Source organism: Musca autumnalis, unplaced genomic scaffold (genome assembly GCF_047663935.1).
Source record: "Musca autumnalis isolate F117 unplaced genomic scaffold, ASM4766393v1 scaffold_2, whole genome shotgun sequence".
Lineage (NCBI taxonomy): Eukaryota > Metazoa > Arthropoda > Insecta > Diptera > Muscidae > Musca > Musca autumnalis.
In genome coordinates, this window is record NW_027411755.1 from 258,227,372 (window position 1) to 258,240,718 (window position 13,347).

General features: G+C 33.8%; 2 protein-coding genes across 2 annotated transcripts in view; both read left to right on the forward strand.

Moving 5' to 3' along the window:
- The first annotated feature begins 7,515 nt into the window (after positions 1-7,515).
- osi (electron transfer flavoprotein regulatory factor orsai) lies at positions 7,516-8,542 on the forward strand. The gene is made up of 2 exons (XM_073964589.1): positions 7,516-7,804; positions 7,974-8,542. The coding sequence occupies exons 1-2, from the start codon at positions 7,763-7,765 to the stop codon at positions 8,184-8,186; spliced, it is 255 nt and encodes an 84-aa protein (XP_073820690.1). The 5' UTR covers positions 7,516-7,762; the 3' UTR covers positions 8,187-8,542.
- The window catches only part of LOC141395208 (uncharacterized), a 138,008-nt gene continuing 133,121 nt past the window's right edge, over positions 8,461-13,347 (forward strand). The window contains exon 1 of the mRNA XM_073970744.1: positions 8,461-8,574. The gene's annotated coding sequence lies outside the window, so the exon portion shown is untranslated. The remainder of the gene's footprint in view (positions 8,575-13,347) is intronic.

The following is a 13,347-nucleotide window of genomic DNA, read 5'->3' on the forward strand; positions in this document are numbered from 1 at the left end:
TGACTGATTTTACTGCCTCTGCTCTGCATTTTATGCCACCGCAATTGATTTTGCTTCATCATCCAAAGGGGTTTTATATACATATATTGTCCTCCCACTCCAACTCATATTTCGAAATTAACTCCAACTCGACTCCAAAACTAATTTCCGTCTCATGAATTTTAAACAAATTCTTACAGCGTGTTTTTGTAAAAAGTTTTTGCCCATTCGTTCGTCGATTTCATGAACGAAGACACAATTTGGTTTTCATAGCGGTTGACGTTTGTATTCGTGTGACAAACAAATGAAAGCTTTTTTATTTTCTTATTTTTTTGGTTTTCGTAACAAATCAGACGAACGAATACCTCAAAAATAAACGAATGGAAAAGACCCATGGTTTTGAATGAAAATTAAATAATTTGAGTAATAAATGACACAAAACACACGAAACTGGAAGGGAATGCAATTTTATTTATTTCCATAGAAGCACACGCGTATATGTACATCCGTTTCTTCATATTATCACAATTACTTTTCTACAAATTTGAATTAATTTTTTTTCTTATTTTTTGTTTGTCATCTGTTTATCGGGTTTGCCATCAAGTAACACATTTTACGTTCAGATGCCTATGCAAAATTCGCAAAATAAGTATAATGAAAACCCTGAAATGTAAAAGCTTTTATGAAATAGACGAAAGCTTTTGATAAAAACGAATGGTTCGAAAAATTTTACAAGAACCAAATTTTGAACGTATACGTTTTAGTACGAACGGTTCGTGTGACAGGCAAGCATTTTTACAAAAACACGCTGTTAGAATTTTAGAAACTCTTTCTGGTATTTGGAAAAAAAGGCTGCGACATCTTTTGTAGATACCAACAAATTGCCTTGTGCCTGTAGGGATCTTTAAGCGAGTGCTTCTAAAATACATCGAACGGGGTGCAATTTTCATAACTCCGTGTGGATTGCATCGAAATATGTTGTGAAATAATAACTCTGCGTTGCACTACTTCCAATCTTTTTTGCTGGTTATTGCCAAGCCCTGTAGGGACTGACGCTGATTTAAAGTTAACTTAAAACTAGCCTTTTTGTAAACATGAGGGACTTTTTATCGATTATTTTCCCTTAAGCCAACTGACTACTTTGACAAGGCGATGAGAGCCTAAGTAGTCAGTATTGTCCATCGCTAGATTACTTTTCGACTGACATTTTTTACTGTTGTTGACATTATGCCTTTATAAAGGCAGATGCATCGGTGAGTTGTTCCTTCTGATGCAACGCTATATCTTAAAATTAAAAACAATTTCAAACGATTTTTATTCGCGTGGCAAAATTAAATTGTTAATTTTTTAATGGTAATACTTGCGAAAGAACGATTCGTGAAATATTGGCATTAATTGAAATTTGTTCCTAAAGTACGGGAATGTACAAATTACAATTTTTGTAAAAATTCTAGCTCAAATGTAGCTGCAAAGGCCTGCGTACATAAGCTGCCTTGCCTGCTTACCTTGCTTACTTCTGATAAAATAATAAAAAAGAAAAGGGCAACCCAGTTCGAAATTTCCTCGGCCTTCTTTATTCTTTTATTTTTATTATGTCAAAAATGAAGGAGGAAAGCAAGGCAATCAGACAGAGCAGCTTATGTACGCAGGCCTCAAGTCCGATGCCAGAAATCACGATGTTAGATCAGCCAAACTTGTCAAGTAGAAAAAAAGAGAATGACATTTTTTCACTGTCATAAGTTTGGATGCAACTTTTGCTATTATTGTAACTAGCGACAATATTCTGGAGCCTAGCTAAAGTAATATTTATTTTTTACTCTATTTGGTACTTTTTCCATATTTTTGTAAAACGAACTAGATATGCAGATACATCTACAATAATGTAATATCATTATGTTTGTTGTCAAAAGATGTTAATGGATCCTTTACACGATATGTTTTTTACATATGGGTTGTCACTTTTTATATACAAAATGTATACGCAAAGTGACAGCTCATATGTAAAAAACATTGTGTAAAGTACCCATAACAGAATTCCATGGTGGAATAAGAAGGTGTTACATCAAATCATACCAAACGTCAAATTTGGTCACAATAATGTATTATTGTGAATTGCTTGTTTACATTTTGTATGTGTTTTTATTCACAATAATGAATTTTGACAACTAGTGTGATAACCAACTGTTTTTGCCGCTGTACCTGTATTATTGTGCCATGCAGAATTCTGAATGGCCAACGCAAAAAATAATCACCTAAATACTCAATGTCAGGAAATTGAAAGACTTATGAGCCTACATGACGATTTCAACCTGCATAAGAAATTGAAAGAAGCATCTGGACAATATAGGAATACAAATCCATCTATCCTTTTCAATAACAACAATGAACCGGTCTTTGAAATTGCAGAGAAGAAACATATCTGGAAAGAATATATCCAAACACTATTTAAGGATGATAACAGATCAAGCTACGTTAACAATGCACCAGATTATATGACAGGAAACAGCATCACAAATAATGAAGTAGAATCAGCAATAAAATCCCTTCGAGATGGAAAAGCTACAGGGCCTGATGAAATTCCAGTTGAATTATTAAAAATGCTAAATAACAGCAACATTGAGCTACTGACAAAACTGTTTAACTACATCTACGATACTGGTATATACCCACAGGATTGGCTAAAATCCACCTTCATAACAATACCAAAAAAACCCCATGCCAAAAAATGCAATGACTATCGTCTCATTAGTTTAATGAGTCACGCTCTTAAAATTTTTCTTAAAATTATCCATAAGAGAATATATGAGAAATGTGAAAAGGAAATGGGAGAAACTCAATTTGGTTTTAAGGAAGGAAAGGGAACCCGTGAGGCTTTATTCTGCATACAAATACTCGTTCAAAAATGTAGAAATGTCCACAAAGACGTATTTTTATGCTTTATAGATTACGAAAAAGCATTCGACACTGTGCAGCATGATAAGCTCATGGAAATTCTCACAGCAATTGGAATCGATGAGAAAGAGATAAGGTGTATTAAAAGCTTGTACTGGCACCAGACTGCCCAAGTCAACATAAATGGAGATTTATCTGAAGATGTATCAATATCTAAAGGAGTTCGACAAGGATGCATTTTATCCCCACTACTCTTCAATATTTACTCCCAAAAAATTTTTCACGAAGCAGTAGATGGCATCCAAGAAGGTATATTGATAAACAACAATTACATAAATAATATCAGATATGCTGATGACACTACATTAATATCCGACAGCATATCAGGCCTACAAAATCTTGTTGATAGACTAACATCAAGTAGTGAGTTGTATGGTCTAAAAATAAACACCCTCAAAACAAAATTTATGATAATAAGTAAGAACAACGCTCACAACGAGTTGATTTTAAAAATACAAAATTTCCATATTGAGAGGGTACAAAGTTTCAAATATCTGGGAGTTTTGCTAAATGATCAATGGGACTACTCAAAAGAAATCAAATGTCGCATAGAAATGGCAAGAGATGCATTTCATAAATATAAAAAAGTTCTAATAAGCCATGATATAAATGTTGCAACAAAATCTCGTTTAATAAAAGCGTATATATGGCCAGTCTTGTTATATTCAGTCGAAGTGTGGACGTTAAAAGCGGCAGATATCAAACGACTCGAAGCATTTGAGATGTGGGTGTACCGTCGAGCACTAAAAATACCATGGGTCCTGCACGTATCAAATACTGAAGTATTGCGAAGAATGAATACAACAAGAGAATTATTAAACAACATAAAGAAACGGAAAACGGCATATCTAGGGCACATTATGCGAAACCGTAAATACATCATTCTCCAGGAAATACTACAAGCAAACATAGAAGGAAGACGTACCAGAGGAAGAAAAAGAGATGTCATGGATTCAAAATATCCAACAATGGACAGAATTCCAGAACGCCGAAAATTTAATAAGCATAGCGAGAAATAGAGATATATTTTCCTATTTTGTTAATAATTTATAAACACATAAACATGTAATTTTTTTGACAATTGTAATATGATCGCTAACATTCGAAAATCGAATAAGCAATAAAGAAGAAGAACCTTCTGTAGGCCTTGGTCTGTACGATAACTGCTATGCCTAAATACGACCGTATTCCCAGGGCGTGTGTGGTGAAAAAAGTAGAACACATGGTACAATAAAGTAGAGGTAGGCCAGGTATGAAAATCGCTGAAAAATACAACTCTGTTGCCATGGCTTAAAACGTCAAATGGCATGAAGCAACAATAAAGGTAGATGTACCTACATGGTTAGTCGGTTTTGCAGAAACATATGGAATTTAGGATTTCACTGTTTATGTTAAAAGTACCAAATAGAATAAAAAATAAAAATCCTTTAGCTATGCCCAAGAATATTATTGCTGAAAAGTGTTCCAAAAAGTTAACATATGACACTGAAAACAAACAGACAAATTCTCTTATCTTTTACTTGACAAGTTTGGCAAATCTAACATGGTGATTGCTGGTATCCGATTTGCAGATACGTTGACATTTCAGCTAGAATTTTTACAATATTTGAAAATTTCCGTTCCTGTAATTTTAGAACAAATTTCAATTAATATCAATACTTGACAAATCATTCTTTTGCATGTATTTCTATTTAAAATTTACCACGCGAATAAAAATGTATTGTCCTTGTTTTCAATTTTAGGATATACAGGCATGTGTTGGAAAACGATTCTACTCGTTTTGCCATAAATCGAAATCGTATATCTCTAACTTTGGTGAATATTTTAATAAAATTAAAAATGGATATTAAAAATATTATTCAAATAAGGGGCATTTACTAAGCAAAACCATCTATATCATCAAACGCACTCCGATTATATACCATTTCGATTCTGCAAATCGAGTCAATTCGGTTTTCATCACATACCTGATAGTGTTACAGCAGAACTTTTTTGTTGCAACAGTTCAATGACGCATATACCTTAATTCATGGTACAATGAAGGAGAGGTAGGCCAGGTATGAAAATCACTGAGAAATGCCACCCTGCAGCCATGGCTTAAAACGTCAAATGGCATGGTACAATAATAATGGTAGATGTACCTGCATAGCTATCCCGTATTAAAAAAAACATATGGAACTGTGAGCTTCACTTTTTATAAGTTAAAAGTGCCATATAGTGTAAAAACATTTCTTTATCTAGGCTCCAGAATATTCTTGTTGGTAAAGTGTTCCAAAAATAGCAAAAGTTCTTCCCAAACTTATGACAGTGAAAAAATGTCATTCACTTATTTTCTACTTGACAAGTTTGGCTAATCTGACATCGTGATTGCTGGCATCCGATTTGCAGATAAATGTCAGCAGAATTTTTAAAAACATTTTAATTTTTACATTCCCGTACTTTTGGAACAAATTTAAATTAATATCAATATTTGATAAAAATTTCATTCGTAAGTTTTGCTAAAAAAATCTACAATTTTATTTTGCCACGCGAATACACATTTTTTGGCCTTGTTTTCAATTTTAAGATATAGTGTTACAGCAGAAGTTTTTTGTTGGAACAATTCAGCGATACATCTACCTTTATGATTGCATAATGACAAAAACAGTACAAAATGTCAACCCTGCTTTTGACAGATTAGGCCATAAAAAGAAAAAAATTGTAATCAGCTGTGAGCTGTGGCCTACCTTTACTTTATTCTACCATGCCTTTATTCATGGTACAATAATTCTTAGGTAGGCCACAGCTAACAGCTGATTACAATTTTTTTTTTGTTATGGCTTAATATTTCAGAACCGAGTTGACATGCAGAGTTGATATTTATTATTGATCAAAAAATTCAACTCTGTTTTGTTTTCATTCCAACATTTCGTTCTTCTTCTTCTTTGTTTACTCATCCGTTATCATTCATCAAAACAATTTTGACGTTTTAAGCCATAGCTACAGGGTTGTATTTTTTTTGGCGATTCTCATACCTGGCCTACCTATGAATTATTGTACCATGCGTTTATTATTGCATAATGTCAACAACAGTAAAAAATGTCAACCCTGCTTTTGACAGAATAGGCCATAATAACAAAAAAACTGTAATCAGTTGTTAGCTGTGGCCAACCTCTGAATTATTCCACCATGGTAGAACACATGTATTCTTATGAGAACTACCGAAATACGTCGAGCGCATGGCACAATTAGGAAGGTAGATGCATCAGCCCAGCTGATCGAATCTAAAACGTCAAAAAACTAGGAATTCGCCATGAAAAATCAAAACAAATAACCATATGATTGGGTAAGTAAGAGATAGCATGTCATCACTTTAAAGACAAACACAAGCGATAAAAAGAGACAACAAGAGACCATTCGGCGAAAATTTTGACAGTTTACATTACAAAAAAAGTTGCTTTGTTGTAGCAATTCGCCGATGCATCTACCTTCCTAATTGTATCATGGTCGAGCGTATACTTTTTGTAAGTTAAACATTTTCAACTTTGACAAAACGTACGATATGTTATTGTATGTATCATGGCACAATTATCCAGGTAGTGGCATCGTAAAATTTTGAATATGTTATGTCAAAACTTTCTTTATGTTATGGGAAAATTACAACAAAAATATTTTATAAAGGGATTTGACACTTCATATTCGATCAGCTGGTGTGATACCACTACCTGGTAGTTCTGCCATGGTATGTATGTACCATGGTACAAATACACAGGTAGCCGCATCGGTAACATAAGATGTCAAAATTTGACATCAATTCAATGCAGTTGACACCTTATGTTACCATCAGCTGGCTTGATAATGCTACCTGTATTATTGTACCATGGTATGTACATATGTGTGTTTTGTATTTTGAAAAAAAAAACCCAATAGAACATGAAATACAATTTATTGCAAAGAAAAATGTTTGTTTTACGAATGAAAACATTTAATAAAGTTTCAGTCGCGGTGTTTGTGTTTTAAATGGGATTTCGGATTCAACGTATTTGGGTAATATGGACGCTCAGAGAGCGTTGTTGTGTAGTTAGGTAAATATTTTTTGTACGTCACGACTTAAAATATGTATAGCTGTAAAGCATAACCTACACACGGTCCAACAAAACTGACAGTCATCGAGGTCTATTTCGTTAATATCAAAGTCTAGCTGAATAATTACTTTCCTAATCACTAAATTATACCTTAAATGTTGTATTTCAATCATTTTTAGCTAACAAAAAGTTTTTATTTGCCAGAAAATTGCCGTAAAAGTACGTTGACTGTCAGTTTTGTTGGACCATGTGTACTATGCTTAACTCAAAAGTTTGTACACATTTGTACAAACTTTTACAAAATGTTGTTCGATAACAAACTTCTTCAGTAAAAGAGAAATGAGAAGTAGTTGCAAGAACTTGCAAAAACTTTTCACTTGCGAAGTTATCAAACAGGCATAATTTGTCTATGATAACAGTTTTCGTTCATTTTCTACTTAACAGAATGTTATGATATCGTAACAACAGAGATTAACTCCATCTATCGATAATTTTGCACATTGACTTTTCCCATCTTGTTTATTTACATCTGTGGTTGGCATCACTGTTCACCAAATGTCAAAAAAACCACACAAAAAACCAATTTATAAATCCCTAGTTTTATGTTTGAGAGTCAGACAGTACAACAACTCAACGAGAAGAGTAACTAAATAACGCAATTAGAGGAAAATTTAATTTTTGAGGGAAAAATATTCGATACATATTCTTCCCAAAAGAACTATTAATAGATTGTTAATAAATACCTTTAAGCCGTACATTTGCGTGTAATGTCAGAGCTTCGTTCCAAAGTTATACAACTATACAAGCATGTAAGTAGAAGGACCAAAATAATTTAGTGATAGTTGTCTAGACAAAATTTTTGTTTTATTATGACAAAAACCTGTCCATGCTTTGTGACCTTGTCATGTGAGTCATGAGGCGGAATCAAATTTCCATTCTTTTGGAGATTTATTTTTATGAACTTTTTTCTATTTCCAGTTGCAATTTTTGGGACGTGAATATCCTGGTCCGAATGGCCCTCAGAAATTCCGCCAGCAAGTACGCGATGCCTTTCTAAAGAACAAAGATGAGACGGATCCAAAAAAAATCAAAGCCCTGCTAGCACAGGGACGTTATGTTGCAAAAGAAGTCGAAGCTTTGTATTCATTGAAAAAGTATCGTTCCATCAAGCAACGCTACTCGCAAGAATAGACAAATTAAGAAAAGGGACAGCAGCGTTTTTGTGAAATGCGGCATCATGGATGACGCAACAATGTTTTTTTGATGAGGAGAGAGACTCGATATGGAGCCAGTAATTAGACTATAATGCATTTTATTTCTGTCAAAATATTTTATACTCTTTAATATGTAGATGAACCCGCCCCGCCCCCAATCCCCCCTTATTCCCTAACTAGTAGTTTGTTGACATTATTAATTTATAGAATTTGTTGTAGCATCTCGACTGACACATAGTGAAGAAGAGCAGCTACGAGATAAAAGAAATTAAATACCAATGCGCAATGCTTAAAATAAATAACACTTCCAAGTATTTTACGGAATATTTCAAATTGGTGTGTTACTCTTGAAGGCGACTTAACCGGTAAGTTGAAGTTCATTGGCAAATTGTGTTTAAAATATCTAATTTACATTAAATTTTGACTTGCAGTTTTGGTCATCATTATTTTTCGATGCCTAAATAATGAACACCAAAAATGCAAGAACTGTTATGTTAACAAGATTATGGTTTATTTTGTAACAAATAATTTAATTACAAACAATCTATAAACAACACGTTGGCGCGACATTACATACAAACACACATTGTTTTTTTCACAAATACGCAAAATCTTAATTGATGTTTACGCCGTAGTGTCTCCGTAAACATCTAGTATAGAATTTGTTATATTTATATATCAACATCGAATGAAAAAACAACATTGTGTTTAGAGGGAAAAAACAGCGCGCCACATTTTGTTTACCACAGATGTCTGTATATCTCGCCACAGATTAATTGTTGAATGCTTTCAATCGAATTTAAAAAAAAAAAATGTCGTTGTATTTGTCACATTGCCTATTTTTTTGTTATATCTGTTTATTCGAAGCTTTTGTCCAAATCGAATATACGATAAACAAATTTAATTTGCATGAAAAAAGAACTTTGAACCTTTTAAAATTCATTTGTTGTGTTCTTAATGGATAGCAATTTGTTTCCGTTAAAGAAATGCATCTTCTACAAAACCTTCATCAATCAACATCAATATTTGTAATTTATTATTGAAATGATAAAGATGTCATTTAGATGAATACATGTGGATTTTTTATTAATTTGACAAGATGTGTTTAATGTTTGCCAATAAACAAATCTATATGTTGTTGTTTTGGGTTAATTTCCATTCAAGGAGGCATAAATCTCTGGATATTTTCGATTCTTTTCCACTGTATACATGATCCCAAGGAAGTTAAAATTTGAAAACAGTTCAAGAAAAAAAAACGGAAACTAGACTAAGCTTAAATTAAAACAAGTATCAGTCGTTCGAGATCCTTAGTATCTGTGAATCGGACTCTCATTTATGGACATATTCAATAGCGGCTACACAACTGAAATCCTTTTCCCCCAAAATTATGTATAAAAGGTGTTTCGATGAAATCCTTTTCCCCCAAAATTATGTGTAAAAGGTGTTTTCGGAATTCTCTGGCCTTTTGGGAATTTAACTTAACAATTGCAGACGTTGAATGAAAGAATGAACCTAGTTCGTTTTTGAGGTGGATCTCATTTTGTATGCCTTTCCTAGCGAGAGTCAGCGCGCCTATTTCAAATACATGTAGGGGGTTATCATGAATTTTTTCACTTTCTCCCTTAAGTTGCAACAGCGGAAAGATGAATCTCACGGGGAAACTTCATTCATGATAACCCCCGTAACTTATCTTTTTGAAAGCACTCGTCAGTAATTGAATAATGGCACAAGAAAAGGCTTAAATGTCGTTTAGGGGCACCTCTCTGATTGTGCTGAAACAGTGGCTATCATTACAACTTTCCGAGATATGGGTCTTGCCATTTTACAATTCTAACATGGAATCCCAGCCAAAAGAAAGCTTGATCGCGTTGCTGACTTTTGCACCTGTCCATAGGTGAAAGTCTCAAATCCCCGGCAGAAGGCCGTCTACTTAGGAAACCTACACTTTAAAAGAAATGTTTGGTCGCATAGCCGACTTTAATTAACATTATAAATTATTGGCGGCATTGGAAAGTACTCTTCCTGAGCTCAAGACCCATATCTCGGTAAGTGTGGACTTTCCATAGGGTAACTGAACATCGTTTTAAAAATTTCGGCCTATCCGAGAGTTGCCCATAAAAAACGTACGACATTTCCGAAATGTCAAGACCTCGGGAAGTATGGACTTCCCCTATTATACTATACATCGTTGAGATCAGAGTCCCCAAGGGCTACCTATGGTAAAATGTCAGACTGATCCGAGAGGTGCACTTAAACGACATTTGTTCCAAGGAAAACTTTTGAACAGATATAGGCTCTCTTAGAACTTGGAAGACTATTAACGATGTGCAAAGTTTCGACCAAATTTGACACTCTATTCGTAAGTTATCGTGTTCATCACTAATTGACAGCTGTTCCCGAAAAAATTGTACTGTCCTAATTGAACCGTGAGGACGATATAATGCAAAAATCTCAAAAAACAAATTGTGAAATATTTTGAAATTTTGTGCGGGAGATATTGGAAGGAATGGTTTGAATATGGACTATATTGATGTCCATATTCAAACGAAGTACAAAGTTTGGACCAAATCGGTTACTCTCTTCGCATTGGTTACAGGTAATGAAAATCATTTGCCACATTCATCGTGAGAGTTCGATCTGAAGTAAACTATACGTCGCTGATGTATCCATCTAATTGTAGAGCAACGAAGTGAAAGAAACGCAGAACTGAAAACGGTTACAGGATCTATTATCATGTCAAGAGACAATTATTGCATGATAAGGTGATGGTAGTAGTCGTCGTGCATCACCACAAAAAACTTTGTCGATTTACTACTTTCTTGGATATGGTTTGTTGAATAAATAAGTAATCTTACAACTGTAATCCATAACTAAGAGATAGTCTCAACTTAAATACCTTTAATTAAATTGACAAAAAATTGGAAAGAACAATCATAAAGATACAAGTGAAAAGGTTGGGGTCACATTTTTCTCGATTCCAGTCTTCATTCTATCGAACAAAAAACGTACGGTTACGGCGGAATATTTTTTACTAAAGTAGCCCTTTTTATAATGGCTGGCTTCCGTATCGTTAGTTGCTTTACAAATGACTGAAAATGTGCTAAGTAGTTGGTCTGTTCCAGATCTGCAAGAATCTCCTAATTTCTACTATATTTTCCGATAACATAAAGGAAAAATTGTTATCGTAGTAAAAATTAGTAGCTTCTTGCAGGTACTGGAACAGACCAATTATATGTGTGTTCCAGAACCTGCAAGAAGCTACTACATTTTACTACGGTCATGGTTTAATAAGAAAGGTTAGCCAAAGCTTTATGTCAATTTAAATTTTTTCATTCGAGTATGCCTAAAACTTCAAAACAATATAAACAAACTGTGTATGTGTGTGTGGTGTTTGAATAATATGCCAAACAATTTTAAAAACAATCGAATTCAATGATTTTTAAAATTGTTTTTAGACCATTTGTATGGACGAAATTGGTGAGATTTGCATAGAAACAATCAGTTTATCTTATCCACAACTCGATTATGTGGAGAAAACTTATACGGCGTTTATATTATAGTTTTTTGCAGGGTTAACCTTCTTTATGAGGATTTGTTTGAAGTATATACAATGGAAATGACATTTGAAACCCAGACCCACTGGGTTAACCTTGTTATATATAAACGGCCTATTAACTCTTCATTCATTTTTGGCGTTTTTTATAAAATGCTCAAAAATGCATTGTAAACAAACCCACTTGTTGCTTTTATTTTGAAGTTTTAGGAATTCAAGAAAAACAAGGGTTCTATAGATTTTTTTCATTTAAATCTACCTCTTTACTTATACCATGACTACGGTAACATTTTTTCCTTTAAGTTATCGAAAAAATAGTAAAAAATTGTAGATTATTGCAGTACGGGAACAGACCTTATGTTTCTTAATGCCGGGCATACACTATGGGCATGCAGGACAGCATTTGTAATAGTATTAGTAAATTTTGAAGATTTTGTCAATGTATTTGGGAGTAGTTTTGGCAGGATTGAAATCAAAATAGTTTTGATTTTGTAAATGAACCCCTTTCAATACGATGAATTTTGTTTATTTTCCAAGTAACCAACAAATAATTTTTGAAAACAACAAATATTATTTGTGAGGAAATTAAAAATTTGGAAAAATTCAACCCAAAATCGAGTTCTGAAGGAAAATTCATCATTTTTGCAATATGGATTGAAGGAATGCCACACACTATTCAATCACACACTTACACAAGGGTTCATCGGTTGCTGTCCTGCATGCCCATAGTGTATGCCCGGCATAACAATTATTGGTCTGTTCCAGAACTGCAAGAATCTACTAATTTTTTCCGATAACATAAAGGAAAAAATGTTATCGTAGTAAAAAATAGTAGCTTCTTGCAGGTTCTGGAACAGAGCATATACCAACTGATGTCTTCATTTGCTGTCAAAAATATTTTTAATCAACAAAAAAAAAAAAAAAAAAACAAATATTTGGCTTCTATAAAGAATAAATATCTACAAAATCTTTATTTAAACATCGCGAAGAATATTTTACCGTTTTATTCTACCCCTTGTGGATATTTCGCGCAAAAAAAAAAATTGACAGAAAATGAAGACTACGGCCTGAATTCGCCTTGGTCTCTCCTACATTAATGTTAACCTCCCCGAACAGTGGCGGACCCCCCTGTTGTTTTGCAAAAGAGGTTCTCCGATTATTGGCGGAATAACCATAACATCTGTTTCTAAGAGGAAATGTTCAGAAATCGGATCATAATTTGGCAGGTTTCGAAGCTTCAAATTATAAATAACAAAACCAAACACAAGATAGCAGTCCTGTCACCGAGCTAGGTATCGTTGGTATAATCTATCATGAACATCTCTTTTGCCTTAAAATTTTGCCCTGAACTTTGACTACTCATAATATGGAAATGTAAATTCTCTTTGTAAATACTCGAATCCAGATTTGTTCGACAATTGATGGTAGCCAAGTTTTGCATCTGTCCATAGGAGGAAGTCTCAAGGACGCCTGCTTATTGGAGCCATTAGTTTAAGGATTTGTTCCTTCCTTTAAAGAAAGTTTGTTTCTTTCACGCACAATGTCCCACTTTCAAATAATTTGTTTACCTTCCAATTACCTACCA

Excerpts from the sequence above, each read along its gene's own strand:
- osi (XM_073964589.1), top strand. The coding sequence starts at position 7,763 with ATGTCAGAGCTTCGTTCCAAAGTTATACAACTATACAAGCAT. Across the intron at positions 7,805-7,973 it reads TTATACAACTATACAAGCAT|TTGCAATTTTTGGGACGTGA; the intron begins GTAAGTAGAAGG and ends TTCTATTTCCAG.